Source organism: Mastomys coucha, unplaced genomic scaffold (genome assembly GCF_008632895.1).
Source record: "Mastomys coucha isolate ucsf_1 unplaced genomic scaffold, UCSF_Mcou_1 pScaffold5, whole genome shotgun sequence".
Classification (NCBI taxonomy): Eukaryota; Metazoa; Chordata; class Mammalia; order Rodentia; family Muridae; genus Mastomys; species Mastomys coucha.
This window is the reverse complement of record NW_022196911.1, coordinates 24,050,342-24,061,615: the sequence shown is the minus strand read 5'-3', so window position 1 is coordinate 24,061,615 and position 11,274 is coordinate 24,050,342. Positions and strand designations below refer to the sequence as shown.

The 11,274-nt window shown below is 45.9% G+C and overlaps 1 protein-coding gene across 5 annotated transcripts in view; it reads right to left on the bottom strand.

The window, feature by feature from the left end:
• Positions 1-11,274, bottom strand: part of LOC116078496 (ATP-binding cassette sub-family A member 3) — a 53,050-nt gene that overhangs the window by 38,506 nt on the left and 3,270 nt on the right. The window contains exons 2-6 of one of the 5 annotated variants that reach the window (XM_031353745.1): positions 8,555-8,626; positions 5,605-5,800; positions 1,759-1,882; positions 1,391-1,655; positions 117-244 (exon numbers count right to left, since the gene is read on the bottom strand). In XM_031353745.1, coding sequence (XP_031209605.1) covers positions 117-244; positions 1,391-1,655; positions 1,759-1,812 — 447 coding nt within the window. In that variant the 5' untranslated portion in view covers positions 1,813-1,882; positions 5,605-5,800; positions 8,555-8,626. The remainder of the gene's footprint in view (positions 1-116; positions 245-1,390; positions 1,656-1,758; positions 1,883-5,604; positions 5,801-8,554; positions 8,627-11,274) is intronic. The other 4 variants (XM_031353747.1, XM_031353746.1, XM_031353743.1 and 1 more) reach the window with 4 other exon arrangements.

Below are 11,274 nucleotides of genomic sequence, written 5' to 3'. Positions count from 1 at the left end.
AGAACAGTGTATAGTGTGCAGGGAGGTCAATCTCACCACCAGCGGCAGGGGAGGGTAGGATGTGAGGGGTACTGAGGCTCAGAACAGGGTATAGTGTGCAGGGAGGTCAATCTCACCACCAGCGGCAGGGGGTCCTGGCTGTGGTTGAAGCTGTGCTCAAATACCACAGCTGCCAGCACATTGGAGGAGTGGTTGTCATACCGAATGTAGTCCTCGAAGTCCTTCTCAGAGGAAAAGCCGTGCACTGTGGACAAAGCACCAAACCACACATTGCCCAACCATCCTTGGCCCTCGAAAAGCCCGGGAATGTAGGGACACTTCAGATAAAAGGTAGCATTCGGAGAAGATCGTCCAAAGCTTTGGAAACCCTCAAGAATAAGTGGCTTTTGTCTTGGCAGCCACTTAGTCTGCTGTGGACAGACCTGCTCAGTCACAGCTAAGGACTAGACAGCAGCTAGTCTCCCTGCTGCAGTGTGGATCAGCGTGGTGTAGCAGGCCCACAGCAAGGCCGAGTCACAGAAAACTGTCACAAAGAAGAGCAGGGACTGCGGGCTATGACAGCAACAGTGAGTCCTCTCCTGCTCATCCCATCCTGATTCTCTCACACTTGACCATGGCAGGCTTCATCTTTTATTTTAATTTATTATTATTACTAAAAGACAGGATCTTTCTATATAACCCTGGCTATTCTGGAACTCATTATATAGACCAGGTTGGCCTAAAAATCACAGAGATCCATCTGCCTCTGCCTCCCAAGTACTAGGATGAAAGGTGTGTGCCACCAAGCTTTAAAAATTGGAGTTGCTCAAGTGACCTCTGTCTCCTGGCCTCCTTTTATATACAGGGCTTTGCTGTAATCATTTGTTGGGTAAAACAAGTTATAAGAAGTATGTGCCAACAGGAAGAGGGAAAAGAGACAATAGTTTTATCTTGAAAGCAAAGATATAGAAAAGGCTAGCATACATTGCCTGGGTGGCTCCCTCCACAGGCCTCCAGTGACATGAGAGCTGTCCCTTGAAACCCCATCTTAGGAAGTTTGTTTGCCCCGTGTACTCGAACTGTGCTCTGCTCCCAGAATACACAGCTTGCCTGGACTGAGTAATACCTGCCTGTCCCTGTTCTCACAAGATGTGGCCGTGGAGCCTGATATGACCAACACTGCCACCAACACTGCCACACGTTTCTTCATTGGGCCTCTCAACCCTGATCAGATGGGAGGCCAGGCCTCTGAACCTCACTTTGTATCGAGACAAGGTAGCCCAGGGATTAACAAAGGCATACAGCCAACATGATGAGTCACGGAGTATGGACTCGGCTTTCCCTGTACCCAGGAGGCAACACAGTTACACAGAACCAAACCCCGAGAACCTCCTAAGTCCCCCGGTCTCACCTCTCATCTTGATCATGAGTTCCCTTTTAACTGTCTCCGTGATGGTCCTGGCAGCATCACTGTGGGAAGGGACATAGGCGAGCTCCCAGCTCCCCCCAGGTGGAGGGAATGAGAAAAACAGGGGCAGCTCCTTGATGGACTGGTCCGGGTAAACAGTGGCATTGGGCACATTCTCCGACTGGATCTTCAATCGAAGCCAAATCAGGATCCCAGAAAACAGCAGGGGCAGGAAGAGCTCCAAGATTGTCACTAGAACCTTCCGTTTCTACAAGAGAAATGATTGGCCTGGTGCATCCACAAGTGCTCCGCCCTTTAGGGCTTTCCCTGGGGATCGGCTGAGGGCCACCCTTCCTTGGGCCTGCACTTACCTTCAGAGTATAGTTCTTCCAGAGTAGGAGCATGAGCTGCTGCAGCACCGCCATCTTCCTGCTGTCACAGTGCCAACAACAACCAGAGATCAAGACTTAAAGATGGACAACTGACAACTGACAACTGAAGCGACACGGAAACAGAGCATGGTTGCCTGGGGAATCAATTACTACAGGCCCTTTCCTCCATATTCTCTCACCTTCCTCTCTGCTGCCTTAAACCTGAACATGCTCTTAGAGGAAAGCAAGGCATTCTGATGCTCTAAAGACACCATTCTGGATGTTCAGAGAGAGAGAGCTCACACTTTGTGGCAACTGCTGTGTCCCCCCACCCCCACCCCCCGAACAGGGTTTCTCTGTGTAGCCCTGGCTGTCCTGGAACTCACTCTGTAGACCAGGCTGGCCTCGAACTCAGAAATCCACCTGCCTCTGCCTCCCAAGTGCTGGGATTAAAAGCATGTGCCACCATTGCCCAGCTCCATGTTTCTTTTCTTAACATGCTTCATTACATTTTATTTATTTTTGTGTGTATGCATGGGCGCACACACAGGGCCATGGCGTACCTGTGGAGGCCAGAAGACAGACCTGTCCTGCTGGGGTTTGTTCTCTCCTTCCCACCACATGGGTTTTCAGGCTTGGAGGCAAATGCAGTTACCCGATGCGCTCCCTCACCTACCCGGCTTTGTATGTGGTGTTTCTTATTTCTTATTTCTTATTTCTTATGTGACCAACTATCCAGATGCTCTAGTTATTATGCATGTCCCATTAAATAGCAAAATATTCTTACTTACAGAACACCCAGCCTTGACTGACTTTATGCTTTAAGCAACATAAAACCAGTAAAAAAAAAACCAAGGCCAGAGAGGGCCTCAGCAGGTAAAAGTGCTTGCAGCCAAGCTTGACAACCAGTTTGATTCCTGGGATACAGGTAAAGGAAAAAGAGAACTAAAAATTATCCTCTGACTTCTACACCTGTACCATGGCGTGTGTGTGTGTGTGTGTGTGTGTGTGTGTGTGTGTGTACACATGCACTAAATTAACCAACTAAAATCAAGAAAACTCAACTTAGTGTCTTGGCTACAGGTGGTTTTTAAGCCTTGTGGGAGAGAGAAGCAGAGGCCTAGGCCTGGGGCTTTTGATGCCTTCTGACCCAGGAGCCCAGCAGGGCACACACCCTCACACAGACACACACACACACACACACAGAGTTAGCCAGTTGTACAAGTGAAACAATCAGTACTCCTCTTTTGTATCTACTAGCCAATTTTTCCTCTTACTATTATTACACATACTGGAACCCAAATCTTCCCTATGCACACCAGCCCCTCTCTCCTTCCCATCACCGGTACTGAGATAAGGGCTTGGCATGTAGCCCAGGCTGGTCTCAAACTCATTAGGTAGCTCAGGCTACTCTTGCCCTCATAGTGATCCTCTGCCCCAGCCTCCTGGCAGAATTATAGGCACATGCCATCACATCTGGCATGAGAAAACATGTCCTAAAAGTATCTGTCCTAAATTACAGATAAATGTAAACATTTAATTCTGGCACCCACAACTGGTGGGAAAATCTGCTAAGAGTTTATCAAACAAGCGATAACAAAAACAAAATTTATGCATTTATGTTTTATGCATTTATGCATTTCAAAACTTATGTTTTACTGCAGTTCAACTAAAAGAAGAAGAGACATTGAGCTGCTAGCCTGCTGCAGAAGTAGGTGGTCTGAATAAACTCAGGTAAACCCAGCAACACCTAGTCAGGTGGGTCCCATTCGTCAAGCTGAAGGGATGGAAGCCCAGGTGTGAAGACTGGGCGAGAGGGAAGGCGAAGGAAGCACAGGGCTCCTGAGGCTTCTCCACGTGGGGACAAGCACGGTGACTCGCGTGGACAGTTTACGTTCACTTCATCAGCTGTGTTCATGGCTGATACTAACCAAACAGCAGCTCTCGGTCAATGAAGGCACACAGATAATTCATTAATGTGCAAAACCTAATATGCTTCTAACGTGAGTGGCTGGAAACTGCAGAGCACATGGGATGAAGAGCTAACCCCTAGCCAGGCAGTGGTGGTGCACACCTCGAGTCTTAGCGCTCTGGAGGCAGAAGCAGGTGGATCTCTATCAGTTTGAGGCCAGCCTGATCTATAGAATGAGTTTCAGAACAGCAAAGGCTACACAGAGAAACCCTGTCTTAAAAAACCAAAAACCAAAAATGAAAATTAAAAAAAAAACCCTGTTTTTACTTTTACAGTTAAAAATAATTTCTATAAACCTTTTTATGGCTGCAGAGATAGCACAGAGGGTAAGACTCCATATTTCTCTTGGAGAGGGCCAAGTTACATTCCCAGCATCCACAGCAGGCAGCTTACAACTGCCTGGAATCCAGGTCTAGGGGATCCAATTCCTGGGGCCTCCCTGGGTACTCACACTCAAGGGCACACACCCTCACACAGACACACACCCTCACACAGACACACACACACACACACACCCTCACACACACACACACACACACACACACACACACACATACACACACAGTTTAAAAAAATGAGAGAAATCTAAAAACACTTTTAAAAACCTAACATCTTGTCTTTTTAAAATAGACATTGAGCAGGACTAAATATCTTGCCTTTTAAAGACATAAACTAATTTATACATTGAAGGTGTAAAGAAATTTGACACATAAATTTAAAATATGGATTGTTTTGATACAGTCTTGCAGTCTTGGCCTCTAACTTGTGGTATCAGCCTCCCGAGTGAGGCATGAGCTGCCATACCTTAAAATATGGCTTTTAAATACAAGATCGAAAATGAAAAAAGCTACAGCAGTACAAAAGGGTTACCAATTGGCAACTTAGCAAGCAATCTCAAAAGCTTTTATAATTTTAACTTGTAAGGGCTGCGGGCAGTGGTTCGTCTGTGTAGCATATATGACTTGCTTAAAGTCTTAAAGACAATGCTAGGTGATTGATAAAGAGCAATGTTTTAACGACTTGGTAAGAGCTGTGGTTATTTTAAAATTTTTAATATGGCATTTTGAGTTATTTATTCTATGTATGTGCTGTTTGTAGTGTGGGTCAGTTCTTCCCATCTATGTGGGTTCTAGAGGTCACCAGGTTCACTTGCAGTGCCTTTACTCACAAAGCAATCTCATTAGATCTGTACTTATGAAAGGTTTCCATAAACAGTTCAGCTAAGAGGGGGTCAGGAGGCTCCAGTTAAAGCCAAGCCAGGCCAGGTGCTCATTTAACTGAGATGAACTTTCTCTCTCCACCAGAAAGGGATATAAAAAGGTCACAGTTTAAAAGGCCTCAAGGATTGGGATGGAGCTCCGTTGGTAGAGTCTGTCTGGGAAGCAAACTCGGGCCTCAATCGATGTACTGAGTAAACAGGGCATGGTGGCAAATGCCTGTAATCTTAGTACCTAGCAGGCAGGACGAAGGAGAGCTCAAGGTCATCCTCCTCCACCACACAGTTCAACCAACCTGAGCTACCTGAGACCCTATCTCAAAAAGGAAATAAAAATATTCTGGTTAGGCTGGGCGGTGGTGGTGCACGCCTTTAATCCCAGCACTTGGGAGGCAGAGGCAGGCGGATTTCTGAGTTTGAGGCCAGCCTGGTCTACAGAGTGAGTTCCAGGACAGCCGGGGCTACATAGAGAAACCCTGCCTCGAAAAACCAAAAAAAATATTCTGGTTAAAGACATAGACCGTTCCCTTTACTGGTTATATAAGAATATAAACATTCTCTCACTTATTCCCATTCTTTTCAAGCCCAGAGTGGCAAAGGCCACACAGCCCACTGCCCGCCCTCTGGGCACACTGCAGAGGCAGCTCCAGAGACTGACCTCAGTTCCAGGAAAGGTTGGCTGCAGGTGTCCTGGTGGCAGCAGTACTACACAGATGAGCCTTGGGTGGAGCCAGTGGGCCCCTGGACAGAAGCAGCAGCCCTAGGGAGCAGGAAAGCAGAGATCTCGAGGGACATCTGGAGGGACCTGCAGCTCACAGGCATGACGCGCTGGCACCTTTGGTAGATGAAGGGTGCTTCAGCATCATATGAAAAACAACCACAGAACACATTTTACCAAGTTAGAAACTAAGAGAGCCACATGAGTTGCGGGTTTGTTTCTTAGGGACGAGGGAGTATAGATCAGTAGTAGGACACTTGCCTAACATTCCCAAGAGCCTGGTTCAAGTCCCCAGCAACACTCAGAAAGGGATACCACTCAAACAGAACAGCTCTGACAGCAGAGAGGGGCAGATCTACAGGATGCATATTTCCAGAGGTGCCTGACATTGTGTGCTCATGGCTTACAAGGTGGCTCTGGCTTCTAGTATCATCATCCCTGACAGATGGAGACCAAAAGAAAGTACTGGCCAAGAGCAAACTACAAAGTAAGCCGTGTCAACGCTTGAATCTCAGCCTGTCTTAGCCTCTATCTTTTATATCTAGGATATATATGATAGATACATTATATATTTATGGATAAAATGTGTATATATATTTCAAGTATATATGTGTGCATATATGCATCATATTCTAGACACAGCGAACACCCTCCTAATGTTTTTATGTATTGCTCCTGGAATGGGGCCTTAGAGTCAGCCCCAACCCCTCTTTACTGCTTTAATTTGTCCCCATTTCCCCACAACACCCTGCTTACTGCTTTGTCCTTGTTAAGCTTTATCTGAAGTCTCAGTGAACGCATATTTGCACTTGGGCATGTTCTCTTTGAGCAAAGGCAGTTAAAAGGAGGAGATCCTAGAATTACAAAATCTGGAACACTTCCTGGTTACGAAAGGCAGTGTGTGCAAGGGAAGGAAGTCGAAGCTCCTCAGTGCACTTGAGAGGCCCAGAGTCCTCAGAAGTGGCAGCAGCTGAGATCTGAGGCTGACCTCGGGGAGGGAACAAGAGCCAGCTACTCTAAGGCAAGCACCAAGACTCACTGAATCACTTTAGCCCTCCACCCCCTGCAAGAATCCTCTGAGAATGTCCAACTGAAGAGGGCTCAGCTAGCTCCTGAGGAAACAACTAGAGAGAAGGCAGCCCCCTGCTCCCAAAGCCTTGTTAGTTCCCAGTTAAAATATCAAACATTGCACAAGGCAATGAGTTATTCCAATGTTTGTATTCAAAGTGGGCAATCAAATGGGTATAAGGCAAGGGCTGATTTCTGAAAACTCTGTTGGCAGGTTGTAAGAGTCCTGTCAAGATGGTCTTTCTCACAGTTGCTCTTAGCTTGGGGACTAGGGTTGTGCCAGCCCATGAGCACTGGAGTGCATCTGCTCAGCAGTGAGCTGGCAGAACCCCAGTCAGTGACTGAAACCAGGGTCCCACACACACCAAGCAAGGACTCTGCCACTTAGCCACCACGGCAACTTCCTGAGCCCAGCCATCTGATTTCTTTGTGTCATATCAATGTTTGCAAGCATGGTGCTTGGTGCTGAGGGTACTGAAGGGCCCTCAAAACAGAAGAAAACTGGACAGGGAGCTGGTGCCAGGCCATGTGTTTGTGCCCTGCACTGGTGCATTTCCCTTCATAAAGTCACAGGCCTTGAGAAGAATGGATCCATAATAAAGCCATGAGTAGGCCTGTTGAGGTTGTGCCAAGAGACTGATGGCCATGGTGCTTCACACAGGTGTGCAACAGAGGTGTACTAGTGGGCAGGGCTGGCCACTCTCGGTGCCCTTCCTTCAGCATGAGGAACTGCTTTGTCCTACTTAAGATGCTCTTAGGAAAGCATTTGATTATCAATCTGGAGAATTCCCAGCAGCCAGCCAGGACCAAAGGTCTGTGTGCATGCACTGAATGTACTTAGTTAATATCTGCTGACAGAATATGTGGCTTTTTAGGATACACAAAACAAAGTGTTTATTCATTCAATGAACATTTGCCAAATGTTTACTGTGATGGATATAACACACGAAGTAAGGATTTACCAATGGATACAATAATGCTCGCAATCCAAGGAGTTACAGTCTGTAAATGCTTGTCTCTCTTATAACTGTTGAATAGTAAGTCAAGACAGTTTAGTCAGGGTTTCCATTGCTTTGAGGAGACACCATAGCCATAGTAACTCTTCCAAAAGAAATTATTTAACCGTGGCCAGTTTACAGCCTTAAGTTTAGTCTATTACCATCATGGAGGAAGCATGGTGACACACAGGCAGACATGGTGCTAGAGAAGGAGCCAAGAGTTCTACATCTGGATCAACAGGCAGCAGAAGAGAGCGTTGGGCCTGATTGAACTTCTTAATCCTCAAAGCCCACCCCTAGTGACACACTTCCTCCAACAAGGTCACACCCTCTCCAACAAGGCTTCCAGAAAATCCTGGTGTAGACAGGAATTAGTTGTATGTATACAGGACAGCAAGTAAGACAGACAGAGGGCTGTATTATTATTATTATTATTATTATTATTATTATTATTATTATTATTATCGGGTCTGTCTAGTATGCAACCTGGCTGTTCTAGAATTTGCTATGTACACCAGGATAGCCTCAAGATCCTAGCTAGATCCATGTGCCTCTCTACCTTTGAAGTGCCAGCATTAAATCATGTGCCATTATGCCTAGCAGATTATAGGGCCCCAGGAAAGAGTTAGAGGGCACATTCTAGCTGCCAAAGCACACGTGGCTTATTTCTACTTCTGACTTTGTTCATGATCTTTTTCCTGAGGCTATTTAAACACTGGAAAATGTCAACTGCAATGAATTCCGCAGACGAAATACATATTATCAAATAAAAGGGAGGCTAAAAGGTACATTTTTAGGGTATGGCCTTCATCTGTGAACCTTACCAGTTGTTTCCCAGCAGAATGAACAAGACAGTACATCACAGTGGAGGAACAGTGAGCATTTTCTTGTATTCCCTAAAAATAAGAAAAAAGCTGTATTTAGTACATGGATGCACTCTGGTTTTCCCGGTCATGAGGCAATGGCTGTGGCATCCTGAGGAAGAGCCTGGGCATGGCTGGTGGCCATGGAGTTCTCAGTTGTTCACTTAAGCATCCTAAGCACAAAGTTTCCATGTTTCAAGGCACCTTTTGTAAAAAGTATCATGAATGTGGTTTTTAAAAAGAGACAGGGCAAGTAAGAGGGCACAATATACAAAGGCACTTGCTGCCAACCCCGGGGACCGGTCAAACCCTAGGAAGCTGTGGTTATGGACAGAACTGACTCGCAGAAATTGTCCTTTGATTTCCCCACCCACGCGTATATACACACTGAAGAAACAAACGCAATAAAACGTCTTACAAGAGACTGACCAAAGTTTTACAAACTTCATAGGAATCTGGGAAGCGATGACAAGCACCTTTTGTGACAGAGTTCACAGGCTAGCTCAGAACTTACTGGCCAATTTTAAAAAGAGGGCGTGTGGATTTCTTTCATAAAATTTCCAAACCCAGAGACCTTTTAAAAGAATTTAAAATAACAAATAATGGTGTGAAAGTAATATGTGGAATAGTCTTAAAAAAAAAATAGGGGCCAGAGAGATGATTCAGCACTCAAGAGCACCGACTGTTTGTAAAGGGGCAGGTTGGGTTCCCAGCACCCATGCAGCAGTTCACAGTGTTCTGTAACTCTAGGTCTAGGTGGGCTGATGCAGGGTTCTGGCTTCCACGGGTACATATGGTGCCCGCACATACATATAGACAAACATTCATACATTTGAAGTAAAAATACATCTTTAAAAAAGATATAGACATATTCAGGCTGAGGAGATGTTACTGGGTGAGCTGCCGGTTACATAAATAGAAGGACCTCAGATCAGATCCCATGCACCCATGTGAAAAGCTGGGCACGAGAATGTGTGTCTATAACCCAGTGCTGGAAGGGGAGCCAGCACAGGACGGGGGACGGGGGGGTGGGGGGGGCAGAGACAGCCGAACTAATGAGCTGCAGGTCCAGTGAAGGTCCTATTTCAAAAAATAAGGTGGAAAGCAATAGAAGAAAATACCATGGTTGACCTCTGCCCCCCAACACTATACCCCCATATCCCTCCATACACACTACACTTACATACACACACCAACCACAACCCACCACACTCCTACCCCCACCCACCCACCTACACACACCAATCACATACACACACACTTACACACACACACACATACATCACGCACACACACAAATAAATACAAATCTATGGACATACCCTCCTTGAAAAAAATCCTCTCCCTCATCAAACCCCCATACTCAAGCCTACCCCTTCAGAGTAACAAGGCATGGGAATTAAAACTTTCAAACAATCTATACCAAAACCAGAACACCAGTGAGAATGTCTGAATATAGACGAGCTATGGTTAGTATCTCACGTGTCCCCTAAAGGCTCATACATTAAAGGCAGAGTCCCTAGCTTGGTGGTTTTGGTAGAAATTGTAATAGGTGGGGGCCTGATAGGAGGTCTCACACCGCTGGAACACCTTTGAGAACTGTTGGGATCCAACCATGATGTCTGTAGCTTTCATCTGCTCCATGCTCCTCAACACAGTGTGCTACCTTACTATAGGCTTCAAAGCTATGGGCCAATTAATCATGGGCTGAGACCTTTAAAACTATGAGCCAAAACAAGCCTTTTAAATAAAAACTGCCTCAAGTATTTATAATAGCAACAAAAAGCTGATAAGCACCACCACAAGAAGAGCTCCAGAATCAACTAACCTGGGTTGATAGGGGCTCACAGAGACTGGACTGCCAAGCAGGGAGCCTGCATGCGACTGACCTGGGGCTCTCCACACATGTTCTAGTTGTGTAGCTTGGTCTTCATGTGGGACCCCTAACAGCAGGAGCAGGGGCTGTCTCTGACTCTGTTGCCTGCCTTTGCATCCCTTCCCCCTAACTGGGCTGCCCTGTCTAGCCCAAGTAGGAGAAGACACACCTAGTCTTATTGCAACTTGATATGCCAAGACTGACTGATAGCCAAGAAAGGCTTCCCCTGTTCTGAAGGCAAAAGGAGGAGGAGTGGATGTGGGGGAAGGTAGGTGGGGAAAAAGACTGGGAGAAGAGTGAGGGAAACTTCAGTTGGGATGGAAAGTTAATCAGTGTTTAAAAGCTGACAAGCATAAGACAGTTAATGTTTATATTACAGTGGCACGGATGCTATACGAGTGTCACATATGCATATCTATACCAAAAAATATTCAAGACCAGAATTTGCGCCTTTCCTTTTTCCCTGCAAGCATACACCCACCACCAGAATCCATCCAAGCATTTGCATGGCAGGTAAGGGAGCTCAGACCCAGGAGCACAGGTCTGTGCCCACGCAGGTCTGTGCCCACACGGGTGTGTCCTGTTTATCTGTACATTCAACAACAGTTGGTTTCTGAAACAAACAGACTTAGAGCCAGGTTTCTAATGCTAAGACTTAGGCTTTACCTCAGCGACGTTAGCCTGACCTTACTTTCAGTTTACAAGGCATGTTTACATTATAATTCTTCGTTTTATTAATAATGTTGGAAGATTTTAGTCATGTTAACTTTACCTCTTATCTCTTTTTTTTTTTTTTTTTTTTTTT